The following is a 20,225-nucleotide window of genomic DNA, read 5'->3' on the forward strand; positions in this document are numbered from 1 at the left end:
ATGATTTCAGAGGAGTGGGTATGTGATTGGATGATTTCAGAGGAGTGGGTATGTGATTGGATGATTTCAGAGGAGTGGGTATGTGATTGGATGATTTCAGAGGAGTGGGTATGTGATTGGATGATTTCAGAGGAGTGGGTATGTGATTGGATGATTTCAGAGGAGTGGGTATGTGATTGGATGATTTCAGAGGAGTGGGTATGTGATTGGATGATTTCAGAGGAGTGGGTATGTGATTGGATGATTTCAGAGGAGTGGGTATGTGATTGGATGATTTCAGAGGAGTGGGTATGTGATTGGATGATTTCAGAGGAGCAGGTATGTGATTGGATGATTTCAGAGGAGCAGGTATGTGATTGGATGATTTCAGAGGAGTGGGTATGTGATTGGATGATTTCAGAGGAGTGGGTATGTGATTGGATGATTTCAGAGGAGCAGGTATGTGATTGGATGATTTCAGAGGAGCAGGTATGTGATTGGATGATTTCAGAGGAGTGGGTATGTGATTGGATGATTTCAGAGGAGCAGGTATGTGATTGGATGATTTCAGAGGAGCAGGTATGTGATTGGATGATTTCAGAGGAGTGGGTATGTGATTGGATGATTTCAGAGGAGTGGGTATGTGATTGGATGATTTCAGAGGAGCAGGTATGTGATTGGATGATTTCAGAGGAGTGGGTATGTGATTGGATGATTTCAGAGGAGTGGGTATGTGATTGGATGATTTCAGAGGAGTGGGTATGTGATTGGATGATTTCAGAGGAGTGGGTATGTGATTGGATGATTTCAGAGGAGCAGGTATGTGATTGGATGATTTCAGAGGAGCGGGTATGTGATTGGATGATTTCAGAGGAGTGGGTATGTGATTGGATGATTTCAGAGGAGCGGGTATGTGATTGGATGATTTCAGAGGAGTGGGTATGTGATTGGATGATTTCAGAGGAGCAGGTATGTGATTGGATGATTTCAGAGGAGTGGGTATGTGATTGGATGATTTCAGAGGAGCAGGTATGTGATTGGATGATTTCAGAGGAGTGGGTATGTGATTGGATGATTTCAGAGGAGCGGGTATGTGATTGGATGATTTCAGAGGAGCAGGTATGTGATTGGATGATTTCAGAGGAGCAGGTATGTGATTGGATGATTTCAGAGGAGTGGGTATGTGATTGGATGATTTCAGAGGAGCAGGTATGTGATTGGATGATTTCAGAGGAGCGGGTATGTGATTGGATGATTTCAGAGGAGTGGGTATGTGATTGGATGATTTCAGAGGAGCGGGTATGTGATTGGATGATTTCAGAGGAGCAGGTATGTGATTGGATGATTTCAGAGGAGTGGGTATGTGATTGGATGATTTCAGAGGAGCAGGTATGTGATTGGATGATGTCAGAGGAGTGGGTATGTGATTGGATGATTTCAGAGGAGTGGGTATGTGATTGGATGATTTCAGAGGAGTGGGTATGTGATTGGATGATTTCAGAGGAGTGGGTATGTGATTGGATGATTTCAGAGGAGTGGGTATGTGATTGGACGATTTCAGAGGAGCAGGTATGTGATTGGATGATTTCAGAGGAGTGGGTATGTGATTGGATGATTTCAGAGGAGCAGGTATGTGATTGGATGATTTCAGAGGAGCAGGTATGTGATTGGATGATTTCAGAGGAGTGGGTATGTGATTGGATGATTTCAGAGGAGCGGGTATGTGATTGGATGATTTCAGAGGAGTGGGTATGTGATTGGATGATTTCAGAGGAGCGGGTATGTGATTGGATGATTTCAGAGGAGCGGGTATGTGATTGGATGATTTCAGAGGAGCGGGTATGTGATTGGATGATTTCAGAGGAGCAGGTATGTGATTGGATGATTTCAGAGGAGCAGGTATGTGATTGGATGATTTCAGAGGAGCAGGTATGTGATTGGATGATTTCAGAGGAGTGGGTATGTGATTGGATGATTTCAGAGGAGCAGGTATGTGATTGGATGATTTCAGAGGAGCAGGTATGTGATTGGATGATTTCAGAGGAGTGGGTATGTGATTGGATGATTTCAGAGGAGCGGGTATGTGATTGGATGATTTCAGAGGAGTGGGTATGTGATTGGATGATTTCAGAGGAGCAGGTATGTGATTGGATGATTTCAGAGGAGCAGGTATGTGATTGGATGATTTCAGAGCACCAACAGACTGTGAAGGGCACAGTAAAGAAAGGAACAAGAGATTGGTGACCTGAGATTAGCTCATCTCTCCTGTGGCTCCTTTCCTGTCACTTAGAGGAGAGGCTCACACCACTCCTAAAACCAATCCCCCTTCTCCAATAACTTTTCCATTATAACAGACCATCTCTCCTGTCCTGTCGCGACTGTCAATTCAATTCAATTCAAGGGCTTTATTGGCATGGGAAACATGTGTTAACATTGCCAAAGCAAGTGAGGTAGACAACATACAAAGTGAATATATAAAGTGAAAAACAACAAAAATTAACAGTAAACATTACACATACAGAAGTTTAAAAACAGTACAGACATTACAAATGTCATATTATATATATATATACAATGTACAAATAGTTAAAGGACACAAGATAAAATGAATAAGCATAAATATGGGTTGTATTTACAATGGTGTTTGTTCTTCACTGGTTGCCCTTTTCTCGTGGCAACAGGTCACAAATCTTGCTGCTGCGATGCACACTGTGGAATTTCACCCAAAAGATATGGGAGTTTTTCAAAATTGGATTTGTTTTCGAATTCTTTGTGGATCTGTGTAATCTGGGGGAAATATGTCTCTCTAATATGGTCATACATTGGGCAGGAGGTTAGGAAGTGCAGCTCAGTTTCCACCTCATTTTGTGGGCAGTGAGCACATAGCCTGTCTCTCACTAGGAGAGCCCCCACCACCTCTTCTCACCTCTCCTATAACAGACCATCTCTCCTGTCCTGTCGCGACTGTCTCTCACTAGGAGAGCCCCCACCACCTCTTCTCACCTCTCCTATAACAGACCATCTCTCCTGTCCTGTCGCGACTGTCTCTCACTAGGAGAGCCCCCACCACCTCTTCTCACCTCTCCTATAACAGACCGTTTGGTACTGGGACAGGGTTGGGTTCATATATCATAGCAAAACGTTTTAAAACATAGCAAAACGGTTTAAAACATAGCAAAACGTTTTAAAACAAACCAGACACACATGGGCTACATTGAACAATATTTTGTTATGGTATGCAGTTGTATAATATATAGCAGAGCAGACACTGAATTTCTGGGACCAGGGTTAAAATGAGAATAATATATTCCATTGAGCAAACACTCTAATCCAGAGCGACTTGCAGTAATGCGTGCGTACAATTGGGTGACCCCAGCAGGAATCGAACCCACAACCCTTTGCATTGCAAGCACCGACTGAGCAACGCAGGATCCCGAGCACATTTAGAATACATCCCTCTAAGTAAGGGGGCCTGTGACCTTTTTTGTCGGCTCCCTGGAGGTTTGTTTGTAGTTGAAGGGCTTTTATTTTGCTCTCCCGAGGGATGCGGCTGAATAAAAACATGATCCCCCAGGGCCCACTTCTCCCCTGACCCCCCCCCCCCTCTCCAGTCTGTCTGTGGCTGAACAAACAGGGCCCGGAATACGTGGCCCCAGTGGCCTATAGGAAACCATTAGCACAAATCTCTCCTTTCCCTGAAACAGAATCACTACTATCCACACGACCACTGAATGAGGCAGGCCACGTTTTCCTGTGATGCTAAAACATGTGGCTTCTTTTCTTCTGTCCACTCAAATGTTACGGGATTTTACCCAGCAAGCATCTGGGTTCCTCTCTCACTCTTTCTACCAATGCAGTCTTTCTCTCAGAGAGGACATGAAGCATTTATCTTTCAGGATTTTACCCAGCAAGCATCTGGTTCCTCTCTCTCACTCTTTCTACCACGTAGTCTTTCTCTCAGAGAGGACATGAAGCATTTATCTTTCAGGATTTTACCCAGCAAGCATCTGGGTTCCTCTCTCACTCTTTCTACCACGCAGTCTTTCTCTCAGACAGGACATGAAGCATTTATCTTTCAGGATTTTACCCAGCAAGCATCTGGGTTCCTCTCTCACTCTTTCTACCAATGCAGTCTTTCTCTCAGAGAGGACATGAAGCATTTATCTTTCAGGATTTTACCCAGCAAGCATCTGGGTTCCTCTCTCTCACTCTTTCTACCACGTAGTCTTTCTCTCAGAGAGGACATGAAGCATTTATCTTTCAGGATTTTACCCAGCAAGCATCTGGGTTCCTCTCTCACTCTTTCTACCACGCAGTCTTTCTCTCAGACAGGACATGAAGCATTTATCTTTCAGGATTTTACCCAGCAAGCATCTGGGTTCCTCTCTCACTCTTTCTACCAATGCAGTCTTTCTCTCAGACAGGACATGAAGCATTTATCTTTCAGGATTTTACCCAGCAAGCATCTGGTTCCTCTCTCTCACTCTTTCTACCAATGCAGTCTTTCTCTCAGAGAGGACATGAAGCATTTATCTTTCAGGATTTTTACCCAGCATTCCTTGGCTAAAATCCCTAAAGCTCAGAGCACACTCTTCCGCTCCTCCATCGACTGACAATCAGCACCTGAGAAGCCACGTAATGCATTGCAGCATTAGAGAAATTACCACAGAGACACGTTTATCATTATTTTGCTTAATGTGGCCCAGCTGCCTACCTGTCACATGGCTCTGCTCTATAATACCCAGAGTGCCCTGCTGCTGGGTGTCTGTCTTTCTGTCTGCATCCCAAAGTAATGGACTATATAAGGATGCCATTTTGAAAGCATCCTCTGTTTCCTGCTCCCCCACTGGAAGCCAGGCAGGAAACAGACAGAGCAATAAAGGTGAGACGCCACAGCTGGGAACGAGGGACGAGAACACACAAGGGGACAGACACACACACAAGCAGGGCCAGGCATTTTTTTTGGGGGGGGGACTCAGATGGGGTCTCAACTTACTATTACAGAGAGCAAGCGAGAGAGAGAGAGAGATAGACAGTGAGAGCAGGAGAGAGAGAGAGATAGTGAGAGCAAGAGAGAGAGAGAGACACAGTGAGAGCAGGAGAGAGAGAGAGATAGTGAGAGCAAGAGAAAGAGAAAGAGAAAGAGAAAGAGAAAGAGAAAGAGAAAAGAGAAAATGAAAGAGAATTAGAAAGAGAGATCATGGGTACAAACAGAAAAAGCACAAGACAGAAAAAGAGAGTAAGAGGGAAGAGAAGGGGCGGAACAGACAGTCACAGCAGGGACAATTCTGTTCTCCATATTAGACAGTGCCAATGAAAACAATATCATTAACATGGATTCTCTAATCAGTCTCAAAGAATATTAAACTAACTCAGGGCTGCTCCACCACCACCCTCTACCTCCACCACCCTCCTCCCTCTTCCTCCCGATCCTCGTCCTCGACCACCACCCTCCTCCTCCAACACCCTCCACCATCCACCACCCTCCTCCCTCATCCTCCTCCTCCTCCTCCCTCCTCCTCCGCACCAGCCGCCTCCCTCCGCCTCCACCACCAGCCGCCCACTTCCTCCTCCTCCACCACCCTTCTCTTCCTCCCCCTCCTCCACCCTCCTCCTCCACCACCCTCCCCCTACTCCTCCTTCTCCTCCTCCACCACCCTCCTCCTCCACCACTCTCCCCCTACTCCTCCTTCTCCTCCACCACCACCCTCTTCCTCCTTCCTCCATCACCCTCCCCCTACTCCTCCCTCCTCCTCCACCACCAGCCGCCTCCCTCCTCCTCCACCACCCTCCTCCACCACCCTCGTCCCCCTCCTCCACCCTCCTCCTCCTACACCACCAGCCACCTCCCTCTACCTCCACCACCCTCCTCCCTCTTCCTCCCGATCCTCGTCCTCGACCACCACCCTCCTCGTCCACCACCCTCCACCCTCCCTCATCCTCCTCCTCCCTCCTCCTCCGCACCAGCCGCCTCCCTCCGCCTCCACCACCAGCCGCCCACCTCCTCCTCCTCCACCACCCTTCTCTTCCTCCCCCTCCTCCACCCTCCTCCTCCACCACCCTCCTCCTCCTCTACCACCCTCTTCCTCCACCACCTTCCTCCCTCATCCTCCTCCTCTACCACCCTCCTCCTCCACCACCCTCCTCCACCACCCTCCTCCTCCACCACCCTCCCCCTACTCCTCCTCCACCACCCTCCTCCTCCTCCACCACCCTCCTCCTCCTTCCTCCACCACCCTCCCCCTACTCCTCCCTCCTCCTCCACCACCACCCTCCTCCCTCATCCTCCTCCCTCCTCCTCCTCCACCACCCTCCTCCACCTCCCTCCTCCTCTACCACCCTCCTCCTCCACCACCCTCCTCCCTCATCCTCCTCCTCCCTCCTCCTCCTCCACAACCCTCCTCCACCACCCTCCCCCTACTCCTCCTTCTCCTCCTCCACCACCCTCCTCCTTCTCCTCCTCCACCACCCTCCTCCTCCTTCCTCCACCACCCTCCCCCTACTCCTCCCTCCTCCTCCACCACCAGCCGCCTCCCTCCTCCTCCACCACCCTCGACCTCCTCCTCCTCCCTCCTCCTCCACCACCCTCCTCCTCCACCACCCTCCTCCCTCATCCTCCTCCCCCCTCCCTCATCCTCCTCCCCCTCCTCCACCACCCTCCTCCTCCTCCCTCCTCCTCCACCACCCTCCCCCTACTCCTCCCTCCTCCTCCACCACCAGCCGCCTCCCTCCTCCTCCACCACCCTCGACCTCCTCCTCCTCCCTCCCCCTCCTTCTCCACCACCCTCGACCTCCTCCTCCTCCCTCGACCTCCTCCTCCTCCTCCTCCACCACCCTCCTCCTCCTCCTCTACCACCCTCCTCCTCCACCCTCCTCCTCCTCCACCACCCTCCTCCCTCATCCTCCTTCCCCTCCTCCTCCCTCCTCCTCCACCACCCTCCCCCTCGTCCTCCCTCCTCCTCCACCACCAGCTGCCTCCCTCCTCCTCCACCTCCTCCACCCTCCTCCTTCTCCTCCTCTACCACCCTCTTCCTCCACCACCCTCCTCCTTCATCCTCCTCCACCACCCTCCTCCCTCATCCTCCACCACCCTCCTCCTCCCTCATCCTCCTCCCCCCCGCCTCCTCCCTCCACCTCCACCACCCTCCTCCTCCACCACCCTCCCCCTCCTCCTCCCTCCTACTTCACCACCAGCCTCCCTCCTCCTCCCTCCCCCTCGTCCCCCTCCTCCCTCGCCCTCCTCCTCCTCCCTCCACATCCACCACCCCCCAGAAATTCCTAATGTGGGTCTGATATAAAAAATGTCCCCTGAAGAAAGCTCCTGTTACGAAGGCCATCTGTTGCTACAGGAAAACACCAAGACCTCCATTGTAAACGCTAAACTGTTTATTAAAGGGAATTGTTTTCCACCATTTTATGCAAATGAGCATATGAAATGATTATGAAGCCAAGCTCAACGACGACTTTTCCTAACGACAGCTTACGAGACAAGAAAGGAAACCAAAATCACTCATTACTGTCTGTGATCAGTGACATTCACAATTTGGGGGTGCAAGGAATTGAGAAACAGTCATTGAGTTCTTGCCATTTGATCCATCAGAATCACTTTCTCTTCCTTTTGTCAAGGTGGAAAACAAAACAAGAGATGACAGGATATGTACAATCAGGGGTTTACACACGGTCTTCAAAGCAGAGTTACCTTGAGCAGCCTAAACCTGGGAACCCGAAGACCAGGAAGCCAGGTTATTCCCCTAAACCAAGCGAGGACAAAGGAGAGTCAATAGGCTGTCAGTCAGATGTGTCACATGATAGTGGAAACAGGAAATGGAGTGTGGGTGCAGGAAGTTCTGGGCCCTGTGGAGGGGGGATGTCCTTGTCTTTATGTGTCCTGACTGGGCTCTCAGGATGTCCTTTATGAGAACATCCTTGACACATAAAAAAAAGCTCGAGCTAATTATCACAAGACTTCAAAAAGAGAGTATCGAGAAAGAACCCACATGTATATAAAATAATCTGGAGACGACTCCCACTCTCTCCCGTCTCTCCTTCGTCTTCTTTCTTATGACAAGCCTGTGGGAAGACCAGGAGGATCTGATGGACAAACTGGGACCAGAAATAGGCATTTATTTCACACCAGCCCCTTCTTCTTCCCTCTCGGCCACTAATATCAGCCCAATAATAATCACTTTACCACAAACCACAATTGAGACAGGCCCACTGGGCTAAATATGGGTGGTCTACTGTATCTTCTACAGGGTGGTCTGCTGTATCTTCTACAAGGTGGTCTGCTGTATCTTCTACAGGGTGGTTTACTGTATTTTCTACAGGGTGATCTACTGTATCTTCTACAGGGTGGTCTACTGTATCTTCTACAGGGTGGTCTGCTGTATCTTCTACAGGGTGGTCTGCTGTATCTTCTACACGGTGGTCTGCTGTATCTTCTACAGGGTGGTTTACTGTATTTTCTACAGGGTGGTCTACTGTATCTTCTACAGGGTGGTATACTGTATCTTCTACAGAGTAGTCTACTGTATCTTCCACAGGGTGATCTACTGTATCTTCTACAGGGTGGTCTACTGTATCTTCTACAGGGTGGTCTGCTGTATCTTCTACAGGGTGGTCTACTGTATCTTCTACAGGGTGGTCTACTGTATCTTCTACAGGGTGGTCTACTGTATCTTCTACAGGGTGGTCTACTGTATCTTCTACAGGGTGGTCTACTGTATCTTCTACAGGGTGGTCTACTGTATCTTCTACAGGGTGGTCTACTGTATCTTCTACTGGGTGGTCTAATGTATATTCTACTGGGTGGTCTACTGTATCTTCTACAGGGTGGTCTACTGTATCTTCTACAGGGTGGTCTACTGTATCTTCTACAGGGTGGTCTACTGTATCTTCTGCTGTATATTCTACAGGGTGGTCTACTGTATATTCTACAGGGTGGTCTACTGTATCTTCTACAGAGTGGTCTACTGTATCTTCTACAGAGTGGTCTACTGTATCTTCTACAGAGTGGTCTACTGTATATTCTACAGGGTGGTCTACTGTATCCTCTACAGGGTGGTCTACTGTATCTTCTACAGGGTGGTCTACTGTATCTTCTACAGGGTGGTCTGCTGTATCTTCTACAGAGTGGTCTGCTGTATCTTCTACAGAGTGGTCTACTGTATCTTCTACAGGGTGGTCTACTGTATCTTCTACAGGGTTGTCTACTGTATCTTCTACAGGGTGGTCTACTGTATCTTCTACAGGGTTGTCTACTGTATCTTCTACAGGGTGGTCTACTGTATCTTCTACAGGGTGGTCTACTGTATCTTCTACAGGGTTGTCTACTGTATCTTCTACAGGGTGGTCTACTGTATCTTCTACATGGTGGTCTACTGTATCTTTTACAGGGTGGTCTACTGTATCTTCTACAGAGTGGTCTACTGTATCTTCTACAGGGTGGTCTACTGTATCTTCTACAGGGTGGTCTACTGTATCTTCTACAGGGTGGTCTACTGTATCTTCTGCTGTATATTCTACAGGGTGGTCTACTGTAGATTCTACAGGGTGGTCTACTGTATCTTCTACAGGGTGGTCTGCTGTATCTTCTACAGGGTGGTCTACTGTATCTTCTACAGGGTGGTCTACTGTATCTTCTACAGGGTGGTCTACTGTATCTTCTACAGGGTGGTCTGCTGTATCTTCTACAGGGTGGTCTACTGTATCTTCTACAGAGTGGTCTACTGTATCCTCTACAGGGTGGTCTACTGTATCTTCTACAGGGTGGTCTACTGTATCTTCTACAGGGTGGTCTACTGTATCTTCTACAGGGTGATCTACTGTATATTCTACAGGGTGGTCTACTGTATCCTCTACAGGGTGGTCTACTGTATCCTCTACAGGGTGGTCTACTGTATCTTCTACAGGGTGGTCTACTGTATCCTCTACAGGGTGGTCTACTGTATCCTCTACAGGGTGGTCTACTGTATCTTCTACAGGGTGGTCTACTGTATCCTCTACAGGGTGGTCTACTGTATCTTCTACAGGGTGGTCTACTGTATCCTCTACAGGGTGGTCTACTGTATCCTCTACAGGGTGGTCTACTGTATCCTCTACAGGGTGGTCTACTGTATCTTCTACAGGGTGGTCTACTGTATCTTCTACAGGGTGGTCTACTGTATCTTCTACAGAGTGGTCTACTGTATCCTCTACAGGGTGGTCTACTGTATCCTCTACAGGGTGGTCTACTGTATCCTCTACAGGGTGGTCTACTGTATCTTCTACAGGGTGGTCTACTGTATGTCCCTGTTAATGATCATTTCTCTTTGGTCAATATAATCCATCCATCTGACAGGTGTGGCATATCAGGAATCTGATTAAACAGCATGATCATTACACAGGTTCACCTTGTGCTGGGGAAAAATAAAAGGCCCCTCTAAAATGTTCAGTCTTGTAACACAACACAATGCCATAGAGCTCTCAAGTTTTAAGGGAGCATGCAACTGGCATGCTGACTGCAGGAAGAGGGGGGGGGGGGCTGAGGAGTATTTCTGTCTGTAATAACGCCATTTTGTAGGTGGAAAGAGAGAGAGACACACACACACACGCACACACACACACACACACGCACGCACGCACGCACGCACGCACACACACACACACACACACACACACACACACACACACACACACACACAACTGAAGCCTAGATACGGTTGCAGATCATAGATAGTCAACTGCAACATAATGTGCTCTGAGGGTGAATCAGCCCATCACTGTGACAGACACATTACCATAGGCAATGGCTGCTTCCTGTATTAGCCATCAACTAATACACCTGAAACCCCACCTCTTTAAGGAATACCTAGGATAGGATAAAGTAATCCTTCTCACCCCCCTTAAAAGATTTAGATGCACTATTGTAAAGTGGCTGTTCCACTGGATGTCATAAGGTGAATGCACCAATTTGTAAGTCGCTCTGGATAAGAGCGTCTGCTAAATGACTTAAATGTAATGTAAATGTAATCAACTCAGAACTACCCCTGTTGTCTCCGCTGTAACTCACGTCCACCAATCAGTGTCTAGGATTAGAGTCTGACCAATCAGTGTCTAGGGTTAGAGTCTGACCAATCAGTGTCTAGGGTTAGAGTCTGACCAATCAGTGTCTAGGATTAGAGTCTGACCAATCAGTGTCCAGGTTTAGAGTCTGACCAATCAGTGTCTAGGGTTAGAGTCTGACCAATTAGTGTCTAGAGTTAGAGTCTGACCAATCAGTGTCTAGGGTTAGAGTCTGACCAATCAGTGTCTATGGTTAGAGTCTGACCAATCATCTGGCTCGGGTTAGAGTCTGACCAATCAGTGTCTAGGATTAGAGTCTGACCAATCAGTGTCCAGGTTTAGAGTCTGACCAATCAGTGTCTAGGGTTAGAGTCTGACCAATCAGTGTCTAGAGTTAGAGTCTGACCAATCAGTGTCTAGGGTTAGAGTCTGACCAATCATCTGGCTCGGGTTAGAGTCTGACCAATCAGTGGCTAGGGTTAGAGTCTGACCAATCAGTGGCTAGGGTTAGTGTCTGACCAATCAGTGTCTAGGGTTAGAGTCTGACCAATCAGTGGCTAGGGTTAGAGTCTGACCAATCAGTGTCTAGGGTTAGTGTCTGACCAATCAGTGGCAAGGGTTAGAGTCTGACCAATCCGTGTCTGACGGAAGAGATACAGATTAATCTCCTACACCCCATAAATGTGAGATATCACATCAAATGACCATTGAAATTAACTCTATGTTCATCTAGGGTGTAATCTGAGGGTGTAATCAGAGCCATAGAAATGTTCATCTAGGGTGTAATCAGAGCCATAACATTGTTTATCTAGGGTGTAATCAGAGGGTGTAATCTGAGCCATAGAAATGTTCATCTAGGGTGTAATCAGAGCCATAACATTGTTCATCTAGGGTGTAATCTGAGCCATAGAAATGTTCATATAGGGTGTAATCAGAGCCATAACATTGTTCATCTAGGGTGTAATCAGAGGGTGTAATCTGAGCCATAGCATTGTTCATCTAGGGTGTAATCAGAGCCATAGCATTGTTCATCTAGGGTGTAATCAGAGGGTGTAATCTGAGCCATAGCATTGTTCATCTAGGGTGTAATCAGAGGGTGTAATCAGAGCCATAGCATTGTTCATCTAGGGTGTAATCAGAGGGTGTAATCTGAGCCATAGCATTCTTCATCCAGGGTGTAATCAGAGGGTGTGTACAGGAGGAGAGGGAGTGTACAGGAAATGAGAAGAGAGTCTGGTGGAGGACTCTCCCCCTCCACCAGACTCTCTTCTCATTTCCTGTACACTCCTCCACCAGACTCTCTTCTCATTTCCTGTACACTCCCCCTCCACCAGACTCTCTTCTCATTTCCTGTACACTCCCTCTCCACCAGACTCTCTTCTCATTTCCTGTACACTCCTCCACCAGACTCTCTTCTCATTTCCTGTACACTCCCCCACCAGACTCTCTTCTCATTTCCTGTACACTCCCTCTCCACCAGACTCTCTTCTCATTTCCTGTACACTCCTCCACCAGACTCTCTTCTCATTTCCTGTACACTCCCCCACCAGACTCTCTTCTCATTTCCTGTACACTCCTCCACCAGGCTCTCTTCTCATTTCCTGTACACTCCTCCACCAGACTCTCTTCTCATTTCCTGTACACTCCTCCACCAGACTCTCTTCTCATTTCTTGTACACTCCCCCTCCACCAGACTCTCTTCTCATTTCCTGTACACTCCCTCTCCACCAGACTCTCTTCTCATTTCCTGTACACTCCTCCTCCACCAGGCTGTTCTCAATTCCTCTTCACTCCCTCCACCAGTCTTTCAACAATGCTGACTCGCTTAGATGTGGCATCCTGGCATGTCACTGTGTGTGCTGCCATCTTCTGGTTGTTTTTAGTATTGCAGCTGATTGATCCTGCTCTGGTCACACTTCACCATGTGGGTCTTTAATCTAACAACAATCAAGCTGTAGCCACAGAAAGACATTCCTGTGTGGAAACTACAGATGTGACACAACTTCTTCTTCTATACCATTTTAGCTAGCAGACACTTTTTTTTACCCAAAGCGACGTACATTCATGAGTGTACGTACATTGTTACATATGGGTGGTCCCGGAAATGGAACCCACGACCCTGGCCGTTTAAAGTGCCACGTTCTACAAACTGAACTACAAATGGACACTTCTTCTTCAAACAAGACAATACAGCACATAGATTGTGATGGATTCAGTTTATTACTGAATGTAAAATTCACAACACACGAATGTTTTAAAATAAAAACAATTAACAGCTTCTAACTCTAGGAAAATATTCCTCTACATAAAACATATTTTAAAAAAAGAAATACATAATGAGAATTTAGAATTTCTGTAAATGAGTAAAAAACTTTGAAAAATAAAAAGCTTTTAGCATCATCTGAGTTAAGTTCTGGAAGTTGACATCTGGTTGATTTTTCAAAGCTCTTGGATTTGTAAAAAAAATGTATTTAACTTTTTTTTAAAACCTTTATTTAACATCGCAAGTTGGTTAAGAACAAATTCTTATTTACAATGACGGCCTACACTGGGCTAAACCTGGACGACGCTGGGCCGATGGGCCTCACAATCATGGCCCGTTGTGATACATGAAAAACACTGAAATGAGAAATGTAGCTTCATTAACTTGAATGACAACAATCATGAATTGCATAATGGGACTTGAGGACATAACTTTTTTTTTGGGGGGGGGGGGGGGACCACAAAAACTGTAATCCTTCCGTCCAGTCCTGATTAGTCATCTGTGTTTTTAATGTTGTGAATTGTGTGTAATGGTCTGACAGTCATGGTGGTGACGCTGTGTGATTGGAGACCAGAGACCTAAAGGGGACTAACAGTCTCAGTCTCATTCTGGGCTCTAATAGCTATTTAAAGACAGCCAAGCTCCCATGCTTCTGATGATTCAGCCCCAGATTGTGCTGTTTGATAGCAGAACGGCGACACCTGCTGGCCAGAGGCTGTAGCTACACCATAAACAATAAGAATGTCTAAGGTTTAAATGGTTCCCTATTCCCTATATAGTGCACTACTTTTGACCAGGACCCCATAGGGAATACATTAGGGCCCTGGTCAAAAGTAGTGTACTATATAGGGAATAGGGTGCCCTTTGCGATGTACCCAATGAGAATGGAAACAAAAAAAACAACAGCATTATGAAAACCAAAAACTGTGCGGTCCGGCGGGCTAAGTCGACCTCTTTCTTTCCTGTGTCGAACACTGATCCAGCTCAGTGACTCACACAACCACTTATTTAGCCCTGTCTAAAGTCATATGTACAATCATTACTTTTTTTAAACAACATGGAAAAAAAGGAGGAAAAATAATTAAAGAAAGTAAAACACACACAAAAACATCATACATACAGTATATAACATCCTACAGTATATAACATACTTCATGCAACACTATTCATTCTCCTTGGTAGCGAGTCATTTTTCACAGACCAAGCAGACCAGACACACCTGTGAGAGAGATGGAGTAAGGGAGAGAAAGAGAGGTGGAGCTGAGTGGTTCTCAGAGCCTCAGTGGACAGACTGCTGAGAGACCCCAGTCTAGCCCTGGGTAGGGTAGGCCTCTCCACCCCAAAAACCATGGTTCATCAGCCTCCCCTCTCTATCTCCTCCCCTCTATCCCATCTCTAGCTCCTCCCTCTTATCTCCATCTCTAGCTCCTCCCCTCTCTCTCTCTCCATCTCTAGCCCCTCCCCTCTGTCTCCCATCTCTAGCTCCTCCCCTCTCTATCTCCTCCCTCGCTCTCTCCATCTCTAGCTTCATAATGTAAATGTAAATGTAGTAGGAGTGCTGATCTTGGATCAGGCACAGGCCCACATCTCTCTCTCTCTCTCTCTCTGATTAACAGTTCACAAAACGTCACTAAAGTGCTCTTACAAAGACTGAGCTAGCTAACTAACTAACTTGCTTACTAACTAAATACCACGATAAGCGCTTCAAGAATAGAACAGAACAGGACATAGAGAGAGGTGTTTGTTTGAATACTGAAGAAGGGTATAAAACCTCGCATCATAATGGCTCTAAAGGACTCCGTAATAAACCAAAAGCTGAATTCATAACCTAAAACCTTTAATCAGTTCATTACCTAAATCTGAGTGAAAAAAAACAAAACATAATGTCACTTAAAAAATAATGAAGACAACATCGATGTGTGTGTGAGCCCACGGCCATGTGTGAGAACTGCTCCCAGATCTGCTTGTGTCCTGGCCAACTCCACTGCTGTCAGTGGCCAGTTGTGTTTGGCCTGACGATGAGTGACAAGGCGTTGGCCTGATAGTCCAAACAGACTGCTATTCAGGCTGTTGTGCTTGAATGGTTTCAGACAGGAGTGACAGACTGGGTCAGTTACCAGGCTAGGAGAGGATGACTGGTTTCAGACAGGAGTGACAGACTGGGTCAGTTACCAGGCTAGGAGAGGATGACTGGTTTCAGACAGGAGTGACAGACTGGGTCAGTTACCAGGCTAGGAGAGGATGACTGGTTTCAGACAGGAGTGACAGACTGGGTCAGTTACCAGGCTAGGAGAGGGTGAATGGTATCAGACTGGGTCAGTTACCAGGCTAGGAGAGGGTGAATGGTATCAGACTGGGTCAGTTACCAGGCTAGGAGAGGATGACTGGTTTCAGACAGGAGTGACAGACTGGGTCAGTTACCAGGCTAGGAGAGGATGACTGGTTTCAGACAGGAGTGACAGACTGGGTCAGTTACCAGGCTAGGAGAGGGTGAATGGTATCAGACTGGGTCAGTTACCAGGCTAGGAGAGGGTGAATGGTATCAGACTGGGTCAGTTACCAGGCTAGGAGAGGATGACTGGTTTCAGACAGGAGTGACAGACTGGGTCAGTTACCAGGCTAGGAGAGGATGACTGGTTTCAGACAGGAGTGACAGACTGGGTCAGTTACCAGGCTAGGAGAGGATGACTGGTTTCAGACAGGAGTGACAGACTGGGTCAGTTACCAGGCTAGGAGAGGATGACTGGTTTCAGACAGGAGTGACAGACTGGGTCAGTTACCAGGCTAGGAGAGGATGACTGGTTTCAGACAGGAGTGACAGACTGGGTCAGTTACCAGGCTAGGAGAGGGTGAATGGTACCAGACAGTTGTTTGTTTCTGTGTTTCACTGTGAGAGTGTGTCTATGCTATGCATGTGTGTCTGTGTGTGTGTGTCTGTGTGTGTGTGTGTGTGTAGGCGTGCATGACTTTTGCTGGTCTTCATAGTCAGTACTTGGGAACTTTGGTGTAATCCTCCTGGACAACACTCTTACAGAGACACATGGACAGAATCATACCGAGGAGCTGGAGAGGAACACAACACTGGGTTAGTTATGCTGTTAACACACACGTCGCTCAGTGACACACACACACACACACACACACACACACACACACACACACACACACACACACACACACACACACACACACACACACACACACACACACACACACACACACACACACACACACACACAGAAGGATGGGGTACAGTATATATCCTGGTATTAGTACTGAGGGTACAGTATATATCCTGGTATTAGTACTGAGGGTACAGTATATATCCTGGTATCAGTACTGAGGGTACCGTATATATCCTAGTATTAGTACTGAGGGTACAGTATATATCAGTACTGAGGGTACAGTATATATCCTAGTATCAGTACTGAGGGTACAGTATATATCAGTACTGAGGGTACAGTATATATCCTAGTATTAGTACTGAGGGTACAGTATATATCCTAGTATCAGTACTGAGGGTACAGTATATATCCTAGTATCAGTACTGAGGGTACAGTATATATCCAAGTATCAGTACTGAGGGTACAGTATATATTAGTACTGAGGGTACAGTATATATTCTAGTATCAGTACTGAGGGTACAGTATATATCCTGGTATCAGTACTGAGGGTACAGTATATATCCTAGTATTAGTACTGAGGGTACAGTATATATCCTAGTATTAGTACTGAAGGTACAGTATATATCCTAGTATCAGTACTGAGGGTACAGCATATATCAGTACTGAGGGTACAGTATGTATCCTAGTATCAGTACTGAGGGTACAGTTTATATCCTAGTATCAGTACTGAGGGTACAGTATATATCAGTACTGAGGGTACAGTATATATCCTAGTATTAGTACTGAGGGTACAGTATATATCCTAGTATCAGTACTGAGGGTACAGTATATATCCTAGTATCACTACTGAGGGTACAGTATATATCCTAGTATCAGTACTGAGGGTACAGTATATATCCTGGTATCACTACTGAGGGTACAGTATATATCCTAGTATTAGTACTGAGGGTACAGTATATATCCTAGTATCAGGACTGAGGGTACAGTATATATCCTAGTATCACTACTGAGGGTACAGTATATATCCTAGTATCAGTACTGAGGGTACAGTATATATCCTGGTATCACTACTGAGGGTACAGTATATATCCTAGTATCAGTACTGAGGGTACAGTATATATCCTAGTATTAGTACTGAGGGTACAGTATATATCCTAGTATCAGTACTGAGGGTACAGTATATATCCTAGTATCACTACTGAGGGTACAGTATATATCCTAGTATCAGTACTGAGGGTACAGTATATATCCTGGTATCACTACTGAGGGTACAGTATATATCCTAGTATCAGTACTGAGGGTACAGTATATATCCTAGTATCAGTACTGAGGGTACAGTATATATCAGTACTGAGGGTACAGTATATATCAGTACTGAGGTTACAGTATATATCCTGGTATCAGTACTGAGGGTACAGTATATATTCTGGTATCAGTACAGAGGGTACAGTATATATCCTAGTATCAGTACTGAGGGTACAGTATATATCCTAGTATCAGTACTGAGGGTACAGTATATATCAGTACTGAGGGTACAGTATATATCAGTACTGAGGTTACAGTATATATCCTGGTATCAGTACTGAGGGTACAGTATATATTCTGGTATCAGTACTGAGGGTACAGTATATATCAGTATTGAGGGTACAGTATATATCCTGGTATTAGTACTGAGGGTACAGTATATATCCTGGTATCAGTACTGAGGGTACAGATAATATCCTAGTATCAGTACTGAGGGTACAGTATATATCAGTACTGAAGGTACGGTATATATCAGTACTGAGGGTACAGTATATATCCTGGTATTAGTACTGAGGGTACAGTATATATCCTGGTATCAGTACTGAGGGTACAGATAATATCCTAGTATCAGTACTGAGGGTACAGTATATATCAGTACTGAGGGTACATTATATATCCTAGTATTAGTACTGAGGGTACAGTATATATCAGTACTGAGGGTACAGTATATATCCTGGTATTAGTACTGAGGGTACAGTATATATCCTGGTATCAGTACTGAGGGTACAGATAATATCCTAGTATTAGTACTGAGGGTACAGTATATATCAGTACTGAGGGTACAGTATCTTTTAGTATTGAGGGTACAGTATATATCAGTACTTAGGGTACAGTATATATCAGTACTGAGGGTACAGTATATATCCTAGTATCAGTACTGAGGGTACAGTATATATCCTAGTATCAGTACTGAGGTTACAGTATATATCCTGGTATCAGTACTGAGGGTACAGTATATATCCTGGTATCAGTACTGAGGGTACAGTATATATCCTAGTATTAGTACTGAGGGTACAGTATATATCAGTACTGAGGGTACAGTATATATCAGTACTGAGGGTACAGTATATATCCTGGTATCAGTACTGACGGTACAGTATATATCAGTACTGAGGGTACAGTATATATCAGTACTGAGGGTACAGTATATATCCTAGTATTAGTACTGAGGGTACAGTATATATTAGTACTGAGGGTACAGTATATATCCTAGTATTAGTACTGAGGGTGGTCCTTCTGTAGCTCAGTTGGTAGAGCATGGCGCTTGTAATGCCAGGGTAGTGGGTTCGATCCCCGGGACCACCCATACGTAGAATGTATGCACACATGACTGTAAGTCGCTTTGGATAAAAGCGTCTGCTAAATGGCATATATTAGGGTACAGTATATATCCTAGTATTAGTACTGAGGGTACAGTATATATCCTAGTATTAGTACTGAGGGTACAGTATATATCCTAGTATTAGTACTGAGGGTACAGTATATATCCTAGTATTAGTACTGAGGGTACAGTATATATCAGTACTGAGGGTACAGTATATATCAGTACTGAGGGTACAGTATATATCCTGGTATTAGTACTGAGGGTACAGTATATATACAAGTATTAGTACTGAGGGTACAGTATATATCAGTACTGAGGGTACAGTATATATCCTGGTATTAGTACTGAGGGTACAGTATATATCCTAGTATTAGTACTGAGGGTACAGTATACATCCTAGTATTAGTACTGAGGGTACAGTATATATCCTAGTATTAGTACTGAGGGTACAGTATATATTAGTACTGAGGGTACAGTATATATCAGTACTGAGGGTACAGTATATATCCTAGTATTAGTACTGAGGGTACAGTATATATCCTAGTATTAGTACTGAGGGTACAGTATATATATTAGTACTGAGGGTACAGTATATATTAGTACTGAGGGTACAGTATATATCCTAGTATTAGTACTGAGGGTACAGTATATATCCTAGTTTTAGTACTGAGGGTACTGTATACATACACTTTACCAAGACATTCATATGACACAGGGAGGGACTGTGTGTGTGTGTGTGTGTGTGTGTGTGTGTGTGTGTGTGTGTGTGTGTGTGTGTGTGTGTGTGTGTGTGTGTGTGTGTGTGTGTGTGTGTGTGTGTGTGTGTGTGTGTGTGTGTGTGTGTGTGTGTGTGTGTGTGTGTGTTATCGATACCTCTAGGACTGCCACCCCGACACAGATTCCAAGAATAACTCCACAGTTCTCCAACAGCCAGGCCTCCACACTATGCATGCAGCCCTGCAGAGAGAGAGAGAGAGAGAGACAGAGACACAAAGAGAGAGAGAGAAGAGACAGACAGAACTATTTGTACATTGTATATATATATATATATAATATGACATTGGTAATGTCTTTACTGTTTTGAAACTTCTGTATGTGTAATGTTTACTGTTAATTTTTGTTGTTTTTCACTTTGTATGTTGTCTACCTCACTTGCTTTGGCAATGTTAACACATGTTTCCCATGC

At 45.6% G+C, this 20,225-nt stretch overlaps 1 protein-coding gene across 1 annotated transcript in view; it reads right to left on the reverse strand.

Annotated features, from left to right (window-relative positions):
• Nucleotides 1–15,213: 15,213 nt before the first annotated feature.
• Nucleotides 15,214–20,225, reverse strand: part of LOC124032132 (CD82 antigen-like) — a 61,578-nt gene continuing 56,566 nt past the window's right edge. The window contains exons 8-9 of the mRNA XM_046344265.1: nucleotides 19,913–19,996; nucleotides 15,214–16,348 (exon numbers count right to left, since the gene is read on the reverse strand). Of these exons, the coding sequence (XP_046200221.1) occupies nucleotides 16,271–16,348; nucleotides 19,913–19,996 (162 nt within the window). The 3' untranslated portion in view covers nucleotides 15,214–16,270. The remainder of the gene's footprint in view (nucleotides 16,349–19,912; nucleotides 19,997–20,225) is intronic.

This window comes from Oncorhynchus gorbuscha, linkage group LG01 (assembly GCF_021184085.1).
Source record: "Oncorhynchus gorbuscha isolate QuinsamMale2020 ecotype Even-year linkage group LG01, OgorEven_v1.0, whole genome shotgun sequence".
NCBI lineage: Eukaryota > Metazoa > Chordata > Actinopteri > Salmoniformes > Salmonidae > Oncorhynchus > Oncorhynchus gorbuscha.